The sequence below is a fragment of the Diplotaxodon limnothrissa genome, linkage group LG3 (genome assembly GCF_057381915.1).
Source record: "Diplotaxodon limnothrissa isolate DT_005_m linkage group LG3, D_limnothrissa_male_GT1.1, whole genome shotgun sequence".
NCBI classification, from domain to species: Eukaryota; Metazoa; Chordata; class Actinopteri; order Cichliformes; family Cichlidae; genus Diplotaxodon; species Diplotaxodon limnothrissa.
This window is the reverse complement of record NC_140598.1, coordinates 61,224,455-61,243,973: the sequence shown is the minus strand read 5'-3', so window position 1 is coordinate 61,243,973 and position 19,519 is coordinate 61,224,455. Positions and strand designations below refer to the sequence as shown.

Genomic DNA, 19,519 nt, shown 5'->3' with positions numbered 1-19,519 from the left:
ACTGCATACTGAATCACAATTATCAGGTTAACCATCATGAGCAAAGGAACAATACTAAAAAGACATGTTTCAAAAAAAGAAAGGAAAAAATGGCACCCACCTTGTGCTATCCTACTCTTTCAGTAGCTCTTCTGTAGACAGAACTCTTCTATAAAAGCAGCTTGGGCTCCTGTAAAATGGAGACTAATGACAAAACACCCAGAACAAAAACTGAAAAGAAATTTTGTTTCTATTTAAATACAATTTCTTAAACAGTATTATAGTGACAGTTTGTTCATTTGTGTGAGTAAGGTGGCCTTTATTGTTGACAACTTTATAGGTAGTCTTATGAGTCAGCAGGTGATCACCTCCAATATAATTTCAGAAAATCCCTTGTGTGGGATAGATATATATGTTGTTTGATATGAGATTATTAGCTTCTCTTGTCTGCTCACAGATATGTGACTGCCAGCATCAGTTTGCCCGCTGGGAGGATGGTCAGCAGAGGGCTCTGCCATGCTTAGGTGGTTGCAAGGGACCAGGGTTTACTGGCACCCTCCTGAAGAATGAAAGCGACTTCCATCGCAGCCTGGAAAAACTACGCTCTGTTGACAAGGGCATACTTGATGTCAAGGATACCACATGGTGCAATGAATTCAACAGGTTAAGCTTTGTTTGTTTTAAAATAATCAAATGAATGTGGAATATAATAGTTTGAAAGGGTTTTTTCATGTTTATAAAATATAATTGTTGTTTGTGGGGAGCCACGGGCAGTTAAATAAAGGGAGCACCAGAACCTATGCAACCCAAATGAGTGGTTTGGCAGAAGGTGAACAAATATAAAAGCTGTTTTTCTGATCTTACCTCTGGATGCTCATTATGTTAATACATCCCTACACGATTTTAACTTCTCCTCTACATTAATGCGTCTCTGCGGATATCAGTGTTAGTATGCGTGTCTACACTTCTGTTAGCATGCTTTTGCTAAATTCATTAAGTATTTTGGCTTGTAGACATGTTTTGGTGTGTGTATGCATGTGTACAGGTTTTGTGCGTTTGTAAAAGATCTGGAGATGAAGATTCAGGGCCTGATTGGTTCAGTGTTTACGACAGGGAACACAGTTGAGGAAGGAATTCGGCTCCTTGACGTCTTTACGCCTTTGTTCGCTCGCAAGGTACGCTTTCACAAAGACATTCACAGAAACAGTTACACAAGTTTTATCATTGGCTAAATTTGTATTAAACAATGTAACACATTTTCATTTGTTTTTAATTAAATGTTACAGGTTAATATCTGGTCCTGCGTTGCTAATTCTAATAAATCAACCCAGTATCATGGCAAAACCCTGCTGTGACTGCAACTTCTGCACATGTGTCCAAAGACACGATGGAGCAGCGTATTACACACTTTGCCATGATAACGGGGTGAATAAATTGCTGTGCTCAAGTTTGTGTGTTTGTTAGAGTAAAAGCAGTTGCACACATGGGTGAATAGTTTGCTTTTGTTGTACTAGAGACCTTCAGATTTGTTCCAATTACAGATTTCATTCAGTGCAATGATCAATCAAATGCTATTTTTCTGTTTTCATTACAGCTAAACTTTTCTCTTTGCCCTATTTTTTTCTGTTACCATCATAACATGTATCTTTGAATTCTTCCATCACAGTCCATTAAGCGCACTGTAGAAGAGAAGCTGGAGGAAACCTTCAATATCTTTTACAAAGAGCTTAAAATCGGAAACAAAGAGCTGAACCAGACCTCAATGTTTTACCCTGATCATATGCCCCGGAAAGCAGGCCAGGTCTACTGGGTGATGGCCCAAAGACATCAGTTAGAGAGATTCATGGAGGTGAGGCGTTTAGACAACAAGAAAGACCTTTGATTTTTAGTACACAATTATTGCTTTCTGCAATCACTAACCAACCTTACTTCCACCTCCTCTACTCTGTTTGCTTTCCTTTGCCTCCAGGTGCTTCAGAAGGCCCACTTAATACTGGATTCTCAGACCTGCAAGGAGTTACTTACCACCTGTGGTCAAACTATGCAAATTCTGGATGAGATTGTGAGGAAGAACTTCAGTGAATGGACTCAGAAGTTGGATGTGCAGTATCTCAAACGCCTGGAGCAGCCACTCATGGTGCGCTGCAAGGACAAGAAGCTGGACATCAACTTTGACAAGTGGGTCAAACAACACGAGCACACATGACTTAAACACAAGAGGTACAAAGCTTACATGCTAAACTCTGTGTAATAAACCTAGATGCACTATAACTGATGGTAAATACAGGGAGTGCAGAATTATTAGGCAAGTTGTATTTTTGAGGAATAATTTTATTATTGAACAACAACCATGTTCTCAATGAACCCAAAAAACTCATTAATATCAAAGCTGAATGTTTTTGGAAGTAGTTTTTAGTTTGTTTTTAGTTTTAGCTATTTTAGGGGGATATCTGTGTGTGCAGGTGACTATTACTGTGCATAATTATTAGGCAACTTAACAAAAAACAAATATATACCCATTTCAATTATTGATTTTTACCAGTGAAACCAATATAACATCTCCACATTCACAAATATACATTTCTGACATTCAAAAACAAAACAAAAACAAAACAGCGGCCAATATAGCCACCTTTCTTTGCAAGGACACTCAAAAGCCTGCCATCCATGGATTCTGTCAGTGTTTTGATCTGTTCACCATCAACATTGCGTGCAGCAGCAACCACAGCCTCCCAGACACTGTTCAGAGAGGTGTACTGTTTTCCCTCCTTGTAAATCTCACATTTGATGATGGACCACAGGTTCTCAATGGGGTTCAGATCAGGTGAACAAGGAGGCCATGTCATTAGTTTTTCTTCTTTTATACCCTTTCTTGCCAGCCACGCTGTGGAGTACTTGGACGCGTGTGATGGAGCATTGTCCTGCATGAAAATCATGTTTTTCTTGAAGGATGCAGACTTCTTCCTGTACCACTGCTTGAAGAAGGTGTCTTCCAGAAACTGGCAGTAGGACTGAGAGTTGAGCTTGACTCCATCCTCAACCCGAAAAGGCCCCACAAGCTCATCTTTGATGATACCAGCCCAAACCAGTACTCCACCTCCACCTTGCTGGCATCTGAGTCGGACTGGAGCTCTCTGCCCTTTACCAATCCAGCCATGGGCCCATCCATCTGGCCCATCAAGACTCACTCTCATTTCATCAGTCCATAAAACCTTAGAAAAACCAGTCTTGAGATATTTCTTGGCCCAGTCTTGACGTTTCAGCTTGTGTGTCTTGTTCAGTGGTGGTCGTCTTTCAGCCTTTCTTACCTTGGCCATGTCTCTGAGTATTGCACACCTTGTGCTTTTGGGCACTCCAGTGATGTTGCAGCTCTGAAATATGGCCAAACTGGTGGCAAGTGGCATCTTGGCAGCTGCACGCTTGACTTTTCTCAGTTCATGGGCAGTTATTTTGCGCCTTGGTTTTTCCACACGCTTCTTGCGACGCTGTTGACTATTTTGAATGAAACGCTTGATTGTTCGATGATCACGCTTCAGAAGCTTTGCAATTTTGAGACTGCTGCATCCCTCTGCAAGATATCTCACTATTTTTGACTTTTCTGAGCCTGTCAAGTCCATCTTTTGACCCATTTTGCCAAAGGAAAGGACGTTGCCTAATAATTATGCACACCTGATATAGGGTGTTGATGTCATTAGACCACACCCCTTCTCATTACAGAGATGCACATCACCTAATATGCTTAATTGGTAGTAGGCTTTCGAGCCTATACAGCTTGGAGTAAGACAACATGCATGAAGAGGATGATGTGGACAAAATACTCATTTGCCTAATAATTCTGCACTCCCTGTACACTTTACTGTTAGGTGAATACACAAATGTGCTCTTACACAATAGATTCATGCAAAGACCAAACATTTGGGCATGAATACAAACACACAAATGTGTACATGTGCCGTTTTTATATAAATGTAGGGGAGACCGGGGATAGTTGTAACATTTTTGACATTTCTGTCTGTAACTCGGAGCTCTTTTAAGGTAGTGGATTCAAAATGTAATGCAAAGTATTTACATGTCTCGGCTATTAAATAGTGCAGCTATTTTCTCTGCAGCACAATTACGCATTTCTATGGTATGGTCTCAAACACAAAGAGTGAAATGTTAAAATTAACCCCATAGTCTGGGTTAGTTGTAACATATCCTGGGGTAAAATGTAGCACAATGAAATAAGGATACTAACAAAACATTAACATGTAATCTTTGTTTATTCAACACATGAATGCACTTACATCCATTTATGTAGCTGTGTGTGTGTGTGACAGAATGCAGAAATCTAGCTTTTGAACATATTCCAACCCCCCAAAAAAGACAAATTATGGAATTTTCTGCAACTGAATATTTCATTAATTTTGGTTGGTCTTCCTTGAGTTTGGCCTCATTGGCTCAGTGGGCATTATAACCTACAACTCTTGCACCAATTTTGAACATAACAATGAAGCTGAAAAAATGTAGTTGTTCACCAGCATCGCAATTCCATTACTTTTTATCCTGGCTTACCTTGGTGTGGTTTGCAAAGTGCTTCAGAAAGATGAGGAAATCTGTTTCTTGCATCCATCCTGACTTATTTCCACAACCAGTACTTCCTACTGGTCCATCTCTGACACAGAGGTCTGCATAATGTATGTGTGGGAACACAAACAGTGGAGGAATTGTGTTGCCAATGGCATTAACCACATATACAAATGCGACCAGTGAACCTCTCTCTGCTGATGTCGTTGCCCCAACTTGTTTAATATAAGTTAAAGTAATAGTGTGGTAAGTTGTAACATCTGCATTATTGTTACAACTAACCCAGACTGTTGCTGTTACAACTGACCCAGACTCCTATAGCCATGAACTAGCTAACATTACAGCCAACGGCTAAAACATTAGCACTAAAGACCTACACAGACTATATCCCCATAGACATACAAATAACATAATTTAAGTTTGATGAGTTTAACTGCAAAGCAGATAATGCTATTAGAAATTGAAATAAAGTAGAAAAACTTACTTTTTGGCGTACAAATTACTTTTTTTCGTGTTAAATTGTCTGTGTTTGACAAAATGTGCTGATTTTTCACATGTGATAGCAGAACTGAGTTGGGCATGCACAGGATGAGTCACATCATTTGAAACTTAGCCCTGATTGGAGAAATTGGAAGTGTTACAACTGACCCACGTTACAACTATCCCCGGTCTCCCCTACTGCAGAAGTTATACTTGAAATGTTTCCAACAAGATAGCTGTTTACTGGAGGCAGTGTACTTAATGTTTTAGCTTAAAACAGTCATTAAAGTGTATAATTTCCCAGGGGTCTCCAGAGATTTACGTACAACTTTACATTTTAATGTACTTACTCTGTATTGTTATTTTGTATCTTTTTTGTCTAGCGACCTGTTGAATCTGTTCTCTGAGATCCAGTGCTGGGATCGACTAAAGTTTGAGATCCCCCAGAGTGTATCTGACATTTACCAGGACAGAGATGACCTCAGAGGCCTGAGGCAGCAAGTACTGCTGCTGGTCCGCGAGTATAACAGGTCTGACTTGGAACACTCGCTTGCAGCATTACACAGCATCACCATTCATCTGGAGAGCTTGACCAGTTTTTGTGTTGTGAACACGTCTTGTGAATTAACATCCTTGTAATTGTGAGCACTATAAGAAGATTATTAATCAGTGAGCTAAAGAAAATCACTTAAATTAAAGGTCCTGTGTGCTTACACTTTTATACAAAATGAAACGCGTGACACCAATACTGATCAACACTTGTAAGACTTTAAAATGGATTCATAATTTCGCACATTTACACACCTACAAGCACAGAGAAAGATGTACATGCTGTATTTGATAATCCTGCCTGTTCAGATATTATTCAGTCAGTAGAAAAACATATTTATCTGTGGGTCCCAGGATCACAGAAATGCTCTCTCCTGAGGAGTTGGGTCTTTTTCGGGAGAGAATACGTTTCATTGATAAGAAGATCCAGCCGGGTCTGACCAAACTCCTGTGGTTGTCTAAAGGAGCTTCTAACATCTTCATCCGTGACTGTCTCCTGCATGTTGACAAGGTTGTAAGATTGCAGTTCACCACTTACAGATATTTTTCTTTTGAGCCTCAGACTGGTGACAACAGTAACTAAACTAGCAACAATCACATTTTCCTTATCTGTAGCGTATTTTTTTGAACCTGTAATAAACCTCTGTGGATGAGTCTTACTTAGCAGCTTCACTTGTCTTCTTCCCTCTACTGTCCTCTTACTTTCAGCTCCATGTGATAATTGATAATTACAAAGTGTCCAGTCAGTCCATCTTCAAACACTGTCATCAGATTAGTGAAGCACTTCTGGTTAAACTGGATGGAAAAACTGTGTACAGGTAAGAACTGATTTAACAACTCATTTTCATTACATTACAAGTCTGTCTAATAAATACATAAAATAAATTCAATGTAAAGTATTATTTATTTAATTCAATTATTTTCATTTAGGAATCTGGAGTTTGAGGATGACCAGAAGGCTCACCTGCAGAACATTCTCCAAATACTTCGCTCAGCACACCAGGATATTGTCAATATCATGACCCGGATCTATGACATCTTGGCAGATGATGGACCTGAGGTATGTCCTCTGTTCATCTGCCATAATAATAATAATAATATTAGTTTCTATTGCAGTATTTTGTATGTTAAAATTGTGAAATGGTTTTTAAGGTCCAGGAGCACTGGGTGAACTACATAGAGAGGGTGGATCATATGATAGAAGAAGCTTTCAACAGTAACATCAAAAACTCCTTGAAGAAGCTATCCAGAGCGATCAACGGTGACAGCAAGACTACACCCAGCCCCCTGTTTAAAGTCCTCGTTACCCTCCACAGTGCAGCTCCACAAATGGCTCCAAAGGTACTAGATACCTGTTTTAATCCGGTTCAGTCATTGATATTGATTTGTTGACATTGTGAAGGGACATGTCCATATATGTTAACAGTTTAAAACATGAGTATGTGGGTCTCTTTTAACAGGTAGCGTTTTCCCCAACTCTCAGAAAGCTTGCTCAGGTTGTGAATGTTATGCCTCAGCTCATCAGTCTCATCTCAGAATTTAAACGACTCCAAGAACTTCTCTCCAACCAAGAGTCCCAGAAGGATCCCATACACATCATTATAGGTCAGAACATTTTTTTAAAACATAAAAATACAGTATAAACATATATGTCACCATGTCTGTAATTCTATCCTTTAACTCTGATGCTGTTTGATCCACCAGGGCAAGATGAGGGGATAAAAAAGATTCAGGCTGCAATTGCCTCAGGGATGACAGCCAATGCCAGCCAATTGCAATCTCATTTAAAAAACTGGGACAAATACAGGGACATCTGGGAGATGAATAAGGATTCCATTATACAACGCTACCAGAGACTTAACCTACCACTGTCTTCTTTTGATGCAGATATACAAAGGTACTGTGAAATATAATCTAAATATTTAACGTTGTTCTCTTGAGTCGTCCACAAAGTTTTTTTTCTGCAATATTTTATCACGTCTTGACTTCCAGGTACTCAGAGAAGGCCAGCAGTGTTCAACAAGAAGAGACGGTGCTTAACATCCAGTTTGTCATGCTGGACTGTTCACCGCTCAAGTCTTCCTTGGTGCAGCACTGTAATGAGTGGCAAACCAAGTTCACTCAGCTTCTCAGTGACATGGCCAGCATGCGCCTAAAAGAACTTCATGCCTCCCTGGAAGACAGTGCCAGCAGGTGGGAAATCAGTGAAATAACCTTATCGTACAGGGGGGTTTATGTCGCTGACTCTGGGACCTAGTAGATGAATTATATTCACTAGATTTCTTGTGAATATAATTAATCAAGAGTTAATGTTTGAGGACTCATTTCCTAGAAATTCCGTATGTTTTAAGGTCAATATTTAATGTTGTTTGAAGTGAAGAAGTCTTATAAAAGTTTACCAAAAATGTCATTCTACTGAGAAAAAGACATCAGTTATATAAGTGTTATCAAAGAGGAGTTTGTGTGAGCTGTGCGCTATCCAGTACATGCTTTGATCATGAATTACGAATTGAATGTCAGCGCTTGTTTGCCTGAAGCCCTTAACAGCAACATCTACAGGTCAGCCCACGCAGTGCAGGCTGCTTTGCCCACACACACTTGCAATCTTGTGCACTTTTAGCAGAAAAATGTAATTGTATGCTACACTTAACCGGCATTTGATACAATCTTTTCCAAACTTAGCTTCGGAGCAGTCGGCAGCGCTAAGTGTATTTAATTAAGCAGAGACCTTGTGAAAGAATTGAAAATAATTTATCGAAGCACAGAGGTTGGGAAGTAACATGCAATTACAATCACATAACAAGCAGTTATTTTAGATGTTTGGATGCTGGGTAAAATATAAATAGAGCAAAATACAATGATTTTATTCACATTAAAACACAGAAAACAAGTTAATGTTTAAACTGAAAAAATATTCGCTTGTTTATAATTTAATGGCAGTAACACATCTGGGACACAGACTGTGTTGTAGCCCATCTTCTGTGAATAACAATCCATTTACAGCTATAAACTAAGTAGACCAGCTGCTGGACTAAGTAGACGAATGCTGTCCAATAGTATTGTAGCTGTTCAACAGTCGGTCTTCTTTATGTTTTTCGTTTGATGATGCATCAAATGTTTTCAATTGGTGAAAGGTCTGGACTGCAGACAGGCCACTTCTGAACCCAGACTCTTCTACTGTGAAGACATGCAGTTGTATTAGATGCAGTATACTGCTTAACATTGCTTTGCTGAAATAACCACTAGATGCATTTTTCTTTTGCCCATGTTCATTTCTGAGAAACTGTCTCTCTAAGATGCTCATTTTACACCCAGTAATGTCAGTGAGCTGCTGCCAATGAATCTAATTAGTTGCAAGATGTTCCTTTTGTTGCCTTATCCCATCTCAGTTTAAACATTTTATATGTTTTATCTGTTTTTAATGTATTAATGAGTATACAGTGTGGGTTTATGATAGCACAACATACACAACGTTCATGCTAGTGGGGTACAGTTATGCAAAACATCACATATGTCATTAATTTATTCTTAATAGGCTACCAAACTGTAGCCTAACGAGACTTTTAGTGGGTCTTATAGTCTGTTGTATTTGGGTTTTCAGGAGTGACATGACATTTCATCTGTCTCTTCTGTCCTCTGAACACTTGCAGTCTTAGTGGGCACTTAATTGACTGTTGACTTTTTACAAATCCTGCAAGTGTGACTATATCGTGCATATTAGGGCATGTTTTAGGGTACAGAACATGAAGATGAAGGGACGATCCAGTTAACATTGCCGAAATGAATGTTAATGAATGAATATAATAAAAAGCAAATCTGACTTTGTGTTGTATTTGTTTGTATGTACTATGTGTGCTTAGGCTGAAAAAATCTCCCCAGACGCTGACGGAGCTCAGTGAGAGCCAAAAGCTCTTGGAGACTCTCCAGAGCAATTTGGCCAAGACCGAAGCTCAGATTCCTGTCATCCATGAACAGTTTGCTATCCTCGGCAAATATGAAGTCCCAGTGGAACAAGATGTAGGTGCCTTGTTCATCCCTAAACAAACTGAAAAAGCACATGTTTTTGTGTATGTATTATATACAATCACATTGGATTTTCACATTGTCTTTGTATCGCTGTAAAGTCTATCCAGTTATCTCTCTCAGTTATTCCAAGAGTACTGCTGGTGTTGCTTGTGAGCGACATGCCAAATAAAATGTCTTTCATATTGTTTTGATATTGACAGTAATTGTGCAGTTACACAGAGGGTGAAGTTTATCATTCATTGGCCTCAGATAGTATCAAAATATAGTTTACCAATCAAAACATATCTTTTCTAATCAAGGCCAAATTTATTTTGTATACCTTGAAGGTTTCTGAGTGTCTGCACACATATACACACTGTTGGAACATGTCATGAAGAAATGCATTCCCTCTAATCATGATTCAGTTCTGCTGACTGTGTTCGGTTTCTCTGCAGGTGCAGGAAATGCAGGATGTGCTGAATGAGGAGTGGGTGTGGTTCCAGCAGGTGTTGATCGACAGTGACATCATGCTGCAGAAACAAAAGGAAAAGTTTAAGAACAGCCTCCTCCTCTCGTACGAGGAGTTGAAGAAGAAGGTTGAGGCCACTGTGGAGGAGTTCAGTGCCACAGGTCACAGTCCCTCTCTCTATCTCCCTCATTTGCTCTTTCACATATTCAGATACTTTGTTTTCAAGTTTGTCATGATTTTGTGATTGCGCACCTTTCACTTGTTCTGTTTCTTTTTTTCTCATTAACGATCTAAATTAAGCCTCTTTTGGAACAATACCCAGTTTCTAATCTTTTCTTGACCCTGTATCTCTATGCTTTGTTACTCATAATACTTCATCTTTATAATGCCCCTCACCTTTTCCACCTCTTCTGCCTTTTCCTGCTGCTTTTATGTCCAATATTATCTTTTTTTTCCTATTTAGAAGGTTTTACTTTTGTTTCACGTCCTATTTTCATTACTTCCACTCAAAGTCTTTGTATGTTCAGTGGTTGGTGAATAGACTAATAGACCAATATTAAATCCTTTGTAAGCGCTCTAAAAAAGTGATAAAAGAAATGTTTCCACAGTTAGATAATATAAACAGAAATATTACATAAGACATACTACTGAGGACAACTTGGTAGAAACAGTATGACTTAATCTTTGCTCTTATTTTTTCAAGGCTTAGGTCAGTCTTAGTGTGTTTGGACAATGTTTGTTTCTTCATGTTTTTTTTCCAGTGCTAAACAGATGATTAATGTTTATGTGCCTTCATGAGTGCATACCTCACTACGTTTTTTACATTTGCATATCCAGGTCCATTTAACAGTGCACTGAGCACTGACTTGGCCTTAAAACAAATAGCAGAGCATCGTAGCCAACTGGAGACTCTGAAACAGGAAGAAAGCACCATCCTCGATGGGCTGAGATTCTTCAAAATAGAACAAGCCCCCTCCAAAAGCATACGGACTCTGGAGAAGGTGTGGACCAGCACTAGGCTCAGAATGTTAACATAGCATTGGTGCAACACAGTAACATTTGATGACAATAAATTGTGCTATGTGGTTTGTAGGACTTGGACCAACTGCAGCAGGTCTGGGATATCACAGAGGAATGGAACGGCAACTGGAATATCTGGAAGGCTGGCCAGTTTGGTACACTGCAGACAGAGAGCTTGGAGACTGCCGCACAGGACATGTTTAAAAAACTCCATAAACTCCAGAGAGATCTGAAGGTCAGTACTTCATTGAAGACAGTCTAGTGACTGCTAAATTTACAAAATTTGTTGCCAAATCACAAAATGCAGTACCTAACAATACTTGACATTTTCATCACACAGCTGTGAGGATGTGATCTCTGTCTGATTGCAGGATAAACAGTGGGATATTGTAGATTTCTCCAAGAACAAGATTGACCAGTTTAGGCAGGTCATCCCGCTCATTGCTGATCTGAGGAACCCAGCCATAAGAGACAGGTACTGACTGAAAACAGGCTCTCTGTTGTCATTTCAGTATATGTTGGATGTGTTAAAATGAATGAAGCATCTGTGTGCCTAATGGGGTTGGTTTACAACTACAAATGAGCATCATTAAAAGATTAGAGAATTAAGACTGTGAGCAGTTTATTGCTTGTAGCTAAGTTGCTAGTGTCTCAAATCAAGAACTGCCACAAAGTGTTAGCTGACACTCCCCCTCTTTTACACTTTGTTTCTTTCTCTTCTTACAAACAGAAGATTTTCCTAGCTTTGTTTTTTAGATACAACAGACATGAGTTACATTACTGCATCACTATTACCACACTGTTTACACACTAAAAATTCACGAGTGCTTTTGAAATAAAGACCTGTGTGTTCTTGCAATTAGCCTTGCATATTTCTTCATCTGAGAAAAGTGGGACAAGAATAACTTAACTTAAAATGCGTCTTTCAGGCACTGGAAGCAGATCTCTGAGGAGCTGCAGTATTCTTTTGACCCAACCAGTGTTGAATTCACCCTGGAAAAGATCATATCTCTCGGCTTCAACATGTATGCTGGAAACATCTGCGAGATCTCTGGAGCCGCCACCAAGGAACTCTCCATAGAACAGGTGTTTTTTAATAAATATAGACAGGTGCTCAGTGGGAACTTTTGTGGCACTGTGAGTGAAAGCGAGCCTGAAGGGAGCAATTGCTTGATGTGGTTTAGTCAGTATTACCCTATCAGAATCTGAAATTTAAATTCTCCATTAGGTTTCAGAAAGTGTTTCCTTCCAGGGGTTTTAAGAAGGAAATGTACTTTTTGTATTACTGATAAAATCTTTTCCCTTAATAGACATACAACACCAGAAAATTCAGAGTAAAATGAAGAAAAACTTAAGTCCAAAAAGTATCTGCCAAAAGAGATCTATGTGTGGGTCACACAATTCATCCAGCCATCCATTTTCTAGGTTATGGAGCCAGCACTCTAAGCCAAGACCTCCCTCTCGTCAGCCTCCTCCTTCGGCTCATTCGGGTGGGAGATTATATCTCCAGGCCTTCCGAAGTCAGCCTAGAGATTTAATCGCTCTAGCGAATGCGATGCCCAAACCACCTCAGTCGGTTATAGTAGCAGTAACAGAGTCGCAGCTATAATCTGAGTCCTTCCCAAATAGAAGAACTACTCACTTTATTGACAAGGGAGATCTCAGCCACCCTCTGGAGGGAGCTCATTTCTGCTGCTTGTATTTCCAACCTCGTTCTTTAATCCCTACCAAGAGCTCGTGGCTATGGGTGAGGGTAGGAACATAGATCGAACACACTCTTTCACACTCTTCACTACAACAGACTGCTACAGCATCCGCATTACAGCAAAAACAGCACCAATCTATCACTTTCCCCTCTCCACTCTCCAATCACTTATTCATAATACCTCCACTCAGGGCAGCACCTTGTCCCTGACCTGGCCTGGGCACTCCACTGTATCCCAGCTGAAACCAGCTCACACTCGGAGGTGCTAATTCTTATTCCCGCCACCTCAGACCCAGTGATAGGGAAAAGAATCTCTTGTAAGAGGTCACAAAAGAGCGATTGGAAAAGAAATTTTGTCATTATGCAAATGTAAAAGTTCTCCATCCCCAGTGAATTCATACACTAAAACTCAAAGCTAAGGTGAATTGTGCTCTGTTATTAATCGGGTCATATGACTGTCTTTTTATGTGTGACATTGAAGGGTCTGAAGGGTATCACCAAGACGTGGAAGGAAATGACCCTGGACATAGCACCTTACAAAGACGAAGGCCACTATCGACTGAGGTGAGAAAGTGAGCCTTGAAGGCACGGTTTAGAGAAGAAAAGAAAAAGACGTTTTCCATCAAACCTCAGTATTCATCATACCTTTATGTATTTGCATCACGGTCAGTTCAGTACAGCTCAGCACTGTCATGAGGTTAGGTTTTCATACTCTACACGCCTGTGTTACGTCTCTATATACTATAGAGCATATATCCAATGGATCTGAGAGTAATGTGATTGTTTAAGAAGTTAGAATGAGCAGATGTGTCAGCGGGAATGTTTAAGCCATCCGCTGCATACAAACTGAGTCAGACCTCAGATCCAGTTTAATCAGCAGGCCTGAGCCATTGCTGCTGATTTTACAGTGCCGCTGATCCACACTGAACATGATGAAAGCAGGCAGAGGGGAAGATACACAGTGACACTAATTCAGCAGACTCTGTGCACGGTTAATGCAGAACAGGGCACCACAGCTGTGCAACAGTTTCACTGAAACATTGTTGCTGCGTGTAAACTAACAGAGTGAAGTAATATTAGTCTTACAATCCAATTTTAAGCAGTCGTCAGTGGTCATGGTTACCCTCCTCTTGTCTCCCAGGAGCACAGAAGAGGTTTTCCAGGCACTGGAGGACAACCAAGTTATTTTGTCCACAATGAAGGCATCTCGGTTTGTCAAAGCCTTTGAACAGGAGGTGGACCGCTGGGAGCGTCAGCTCTCCCATGTGCTGGAAGTCACTGAGATGATCCTTAATGTGCAACGGCACTGGATTTATTTGGAGGTACAAGCAACCCAGGCAGAGTACTTCTAAAATATATATTTGGTTATTTTATTGTGTTTGAATACTAGTTATTTGATTTATACATGTATTATTTTTATGAATTATTTTGCGCATGCAACGGATGGAAGTTTCTTGTATTGATAACAATTTAGTTGCATGTTGTCATTCCTTTTCAGTCTTTATCCATCGCTGTCTTGTTTTGTTTTCTCATTTCAGTTTTCTTGCTGCTCCCTTTGAGCATTTCATTTTCTTTTCTTTTTCAGGATAGAATTGAGCTTTGTCTGTTCCTTAGTGTCTGTAACTATATATTTAAATGCTCTTTTATTCACCCAGAACATTTTCCAAGGAAAGGACATCCGGGAGCAGTTGCCTCATGAGTGCAAAGAATTTGAAGACATAAGTTCTAGTTGGAAAACCATTATGGGTTGTCTCCACAAGGATAAAAATGCCTTGCAGGGAACACACAAGCCTGGTATGACATGTTACTTTAAAGAATGTGCTCTTATTAAAACTGTAGCACACAGTGTCTTCAGGCCCTAAAAATCCCTTAACAACTCTGTAAGAATATTTCATGAGTTCAGAGCCCAAATGTAAGTTTGAAACTTTTAAAAAAAGTCCTTAACTTTTAAATATTTAACATAATATGTAACATCTAAAATATCAGTATAGAAGAGGTTAGCTAAACAAGGATTTGGATTGAGCAAAAAGAATTCCAAGTCATCTAATTTGTAAAATAAAAATGTGTTTTAAGTCTATGATCTACGCTGTGCCTTGCAGGTTTGCCAGAGAAGCTGTCACAGATGGGTTTTGAGCTGGAGGAAATCCTTAAAGCCTTGGACACATACCTGGAGACCAAAAGGCAGATCTTCCCGAGGTTCTATTTCCTGTCCAATGATGACGTTCTGGAGATCTTGGGACAATCACAGAATCCACAAGCCATGCAGCCTCACCTGAAGAAGTGTTTTGACAACATTAAGAGCCTGTCCACTGAAAAGGCAGGGACAATCATACTCTGTGATCAGTGCTACACATTTACTGTGTACTGGAAACACTCTGCTTTGTCCTAAATAACTGGATTTCCTTCAAAATGTGTGTTTTCTAGACAAAGCTTAAAACACTAGCTGCTGGGATGTTCTCTGCTGATGGGGAGTTTGTTTCTTTATATGAAAAAGTGGAACTGAACAAACCTGTGGAGGTACAGCACTAACAATGATCCAAATTATAATATGACAGGGGTGTTGTGGTGATAAATGCAGTGGAGAAGATCATGATACTGAATGTGAGCACCAGTTTATTTGCATGTGTGCATGCAGGAGTGGCTGTGCGAGCTGGAGCATAGCATGCGCCTTACACTAAAGGAGTCCCTGAAGGATTGCCTTGTAGACTTGAAGAGGATATCAGGACCAAGAGACAAATGGGTCCGAGCTTGGCCAGGACAGGTATGTCTGGTTTTGGCTTTCCTGCCCTGCCTTTTCTTCTTCTCTTATCTGATTTTCTCATTCACTGGCACTGATGCAGTTACTGCTCCTGCACATCCTGTTGATAATGTAGAAATCCCAGTGGCTTAAATAAAACTTATTTCTTTCCAGTTTAAAAGAGATTTACTCATCTTGTGTATTTGGTTAAGTAATAAGCTACTTTACTCTTCTTATATATTATTTGTATCAAATTTATGGCATTGGCCTTTTAGTTTATAAAGTTAATAAGTCATTACATTTGCAACCAATTTTAATATTAAAGTAAGATTAAAACAAGGATTATTTCTTCCTGTTTTAGATGATAATCACAGCTAGTCAGATCCAGTGGACTGCTGATGTCACAAGAGCTCTCATTAACTGCAAAGAGAGAGCTGACAAAGCCCCCCTGAAGTCCATGAAGAAGAAACAGGTTTGACTGACTTTTTGCCACTTCACTAAACTTCTGAAAGTGTGTAAATACCATATTCTTTTTTGTTGGTGTCACACTATTTTATATCCACAAAAACATGTGGGTATTTAAACATGTGCGGTTATAGTGCATAGCTGTCATGTTGACAATAAAAAATGACCACGCATCAAATAAATTTGTCAAATTTTTGGCACAACTGTCTTTCTCAGGTCTCCATGCTTCAGTGCTATTCAGAGATCATTCGTGGTAACTTGCCCAAAGTCCTGCGTTTGAAGATCGTAGCTCTGGTGACAGTAGAGGTTCATGCTCGGGATGTTATTGATAAGCTGGCCAAGGCAGGTTGCTACGATGTCAGTGCCTTTGAGTGGGTCTCTCAGCTGCGGCTTTACTGGGAAAAAGACCAGGTAAGCTGACCGCAAGACACTGATAGAACAGGTGAGTTGATAAATTGCTTTTATCAGTGGATTGTGGTGGTTAAAGGAACATTTATGCAGGTGGTATAAGTAACATTTAGTAAAGATGGGATTAAATTAGCATCTTGTTTGTTAAAAGTTAAAAAACAGTACTTAGTCTGAGCTAGCCTGCTGTGCTATGTTGGTATATACAGCTTCTCATATCGAATAGACAAATGAAAGTACTAGCTAATCACTTTCATTAGATTAATGTAAGCTTAGTAATTTAGTACAAAATATTTAAACTCTTTTAGTTTCAGTTTTGTTTTGTTTTGTTTTTACCCCAGGGGAATGCAATGAATTGTATAATCCGACAGACCAACACAGAGTTCAACTATGGATATGAGTACCTGGGCAACTCGGGACGGCTCGTCATTACTCCGCTTACCGACAGGTGACCTCATATTACTCAGTTAATGCACACACAGACATCCAGAGTGTAATGATTTTCACCTTGGGCATCTTTTTGGTCCTAGAAAAAAACCTACTGTAGCACGCACTGGCACTAAAGTGTTTGTCAAAAAGTGTGCTGGAGTCAAATTTTCACTTCTTCAAATATTTGTTTTTTGTTTAGCATTACATTTTCCATTTTTTATTTGGCTAATATTTGTAAAAAATATGGTAGATAGCAATTCAACTTGGATGCCTTGAAAATGATAACTAGTGCTCGCAGCACAGTTCCCTGACCCTTGCTGAGCATCAGGTACAGTGGCTGTGTAAAAGTTTTCTGTTTTCTACATTCAATGATCAGATCTATGATATGCCGAGGTTGTGTTCTCCCACTACAGGTACACATCTTTCCATCTGTTCTTTTCATTGGCTGACAGAGAGATGCACATAAACGAGTTCTTGGATAGTCACTAGACTTTGTGTGAAAAATAAAACGGAAGACATTCTGTCTGTCAAGATGGTCTCTGAGTGCTATTTTTGCATGTAAATGTAGACAAAACCACAGCACAGCTATGTGGTGCATTTCGGTCATATGTCCTTACAAGTCCTTAAGTACAGATTATACAAGACAGTCACAAAATTTTACAGGTTATCAAGACAAAAATTAAATTTCGCTTAAAGATGGCTGTAGTTTGACTACTAAGACTGATGATTACTACAAAACAAAAGTTATCAGAATCCCAGTAGCCCATAATATACTTCTATAATAGTTACGTATTTTTAGCTCTTCCTATAATAAATCTTTGTCTGTACAAAATATATAGCTACACCAGCTTAACTGGTGTTGTTTCAAACATGTGTCTGTATGTGTTTATGTCATAATGGCATATTGGATAACCTTATAGATATACTATGCTGCCAAAAGTGATCCCTCATTTACCGTCACATATACACATCCCATTCTTAATCCACAGAGTTTAATATGACGTCAGCCACCCTTCACAGCTGTAACAGTTTCAGCTTTTTTGATAATTTCTGACAATTCTTCTAGAAGCGCATTGTGAGGTCAAACACTGATGTTGGACGAGTAGGCCTGGCTCACAGCTTTTGCTCTAATTAATTCCAAAGGTTTTCTGTCAGGTTGAGGTCAGGACTCTGTGCAGGCCAGTCAGGTTCTTCCACACCACACTCACTCAGCCGTGTCTTTATGGACTTTGCTTTATGCACTGGTGTGCAGTCATGGCTGACCAGGAAGGGGCCGTCCCCAAACTGTTCCCACAAATTTCGAGCATGAACTTGTCCAAAATGTTGGTGCTGAAGCATTAAGAGTTTCTTTCACTGCAACTAAGTGACTGAATTGGCTGCACTCCACTCTTTCACCAATCTTTATAGAAACCGTCTGTATGCCTAGTTACTTGATTTTATACACCTGTGGCCATTAAAGTGATTGGAACACATGAATTCAATGATTTGGATGGGTTAGTGAATAATTTTGACAATATAGTGTACATATTAAGTAAGAAACACCATGATTCTATTTCGTATGGAAGCTTGTTTTTGCCACTGGAAAAAAAATGGCCTGGCAGACGTAACCTGAGATTTTGAATTATTATCTCACAATTTCAACTTTATGTAGCTCAAATTTTGACTCACTGACCAAATTTCTTGAAATTTTGACTTCTGAGTGACTTTTTTTGAAAGCTTTTTTTTTTTAATCTTGTGTGTGTTACAAAAATATTACTACTATGTTGCACAATAGTTCCAGTATGTGTTTAATACTTGTATTACCACATTTTTATTTGTCTGTAAAGTAAATGTCAGTGTTTTACTTCAGGTGTTACATGACTCTGACCACAGCACTTCATCTCCACCGTGGAGGCTCTCCTAAAGGCCCAGCTGGTACTGGAAAGACAGAGACAGTAAAGGACTTAGGAAAAGCTCTAGGCATGTATGTCATCGTAGTCAACTGCTCTGAAGGACTGGACTACAAGTCCATGGGACGCATGTACTCTGGCCTGGCTCAGGTAGGAAGTAGTAGAGATGATGATATCAGGTGACCACAATAACTGTAAAAATTGGTACATTAATGCTTTTCATGCCTTGAGTAATTACCAGCTGTGATGCTGTATGTAGTACATGACTGTATGAAAAATATCTAGCTGAAACCTTTTTGGCTTCAGTAAATTCTGAATAGCGTTTTCTTTTTGTGGTACTGACCCTTAGGCAGGCCAAAGGTTTTGCATGTCAGCTAAGGAAAAAACATAATCTACATAATCTGATTTCAAATTTGTGTGTATTTCATTATGTCCACCTCAAATAGACAGGAGCATGGGGATGCTTTGATGAGTTCAACCGTATCAACATTGAAGTGCTGTCGGTGGTGGCCCAGCAGATCCTGTCCATCCTGTCTGCTCTCACAGCTCTGCAGTCCAAGTTCTATTTTGAGGGACAACACATCCGTCTGGTCTCGTCATGTGGCATCTTTATCACCATGAATCCCGGTAGGTCAACAAAATTGTGCAATTGTCACCATATGTTTATAAGATAAGATAAGATAACCTTTATTAGTCCCACGCATTGGAAATTTGTTGGGTTAAGGCTGCCAACCTTCGCCAGCGCCATCTTACCCTTCTGACCATACATACATTACAACATCACATGGGGAAGACAGGTCAGAGAGGTGTAACAATGGAAA

At 39.5% G+C, this 19,519-nt stretch overlaps 1 protein-coding gene across 1 annotated transcript in view; it reads left to right on the top strand.

Annotated features, from left to right (window-relative positions):
* dnah2 (dynein, axonemal, heavy chain 2) overlaps positions 1–19,519 on the top strand; it is a 62,705-nt gene that overhangs the window by 5,953 nt on the left and 37,233 nt on the right. Inside the window, exons 9-37 of the mRNA XM_085351050.1 lie at positions 437–642; positions 1,025–1,154; positions 1,646–1,828; positions 1,949–2,157; positions 5,409–5,555; positions 5,929–6,085; positions 6,283–6,392; positions 6,505–6,634; positions 6,727–6,915; positions 7,035–7,179; positions 7,279–7,471; positions 7,567–7,767; positions 9,435–9,591; positions 10,035–10,209; positions 10,886–11,049; positions 11,142–11,303; positions 11,440–11,543; positions 11,998–12,154; positions 13,255–13,337; positions 13,915–14,095; positions 14,429–14,567; positions 14,873–15,090; positions 15,198–15,290; positions 15,409–15,534; positions 15,872–15,982; positions 16,192–16,386; positions 16,722–16,828; positions 18,659–18,848; positions 19,145–19,325. Coding sequence (XP_085207176.1) covers positions 437–642; positions 1,025–1,154; positions 1,646–1,828; positions 1,949–2,157; positions 5,409–5,555; positions 5,929–6,085; positions 6,283–6,392; positions 6,505–6,634; positions 6,727–6,915; positions 7,035–7,179; positions 7,279–7,471; positions 7,567–7,767; positions 9,435–9,591; positions 10,035–10,209; positions 10,886–11,049; positions 11,142–11,303; positions 11,440–11,543; positions 11,998–12,154; positions 13,255–13,337; positions 13,915–14,095; positions 14,429–14,567; positions 14,873–15,090; positions 15,198–15,290; positions 15,409–15,534; positions 15,872–15,982; positions 16,192–16,386; positions 16,722–16,828; positions 18,659–18,848; positions 19,145–19,325 — 4,543 coding nt within the window. The remainder of the gene's footprint in view (positions 1–436; positions 643–1,024; positions 1,155–1,645; positions 1,829–1,948; positions 2,158–5,408; positions 5,556–5,928; positions 6,086–6,282; positions 6,393–6,504; positions 6,635–6,726; positions 6,916–7,034; positions 7,180–7,278; positions 7,472–7,566; positions 7,768–9,434; positions 9,592–10,034; positions 10,210–10,885; positions 11,050–11,141; positions 11,304–11,439; positions 11,544–11,997; positions 12,155–13,254; positions 13,338–13,914; positions 14,096–14,428; positions 14,568–14,872; positions 15,091–15,197; positions 15,291–15,408; positions 15,535–15,871; positions 15,983–16,191; positions 16,387–16,721; positions 16,829–18,658; positions 18,849–19,144; positions 19,326–19,519) is intronic.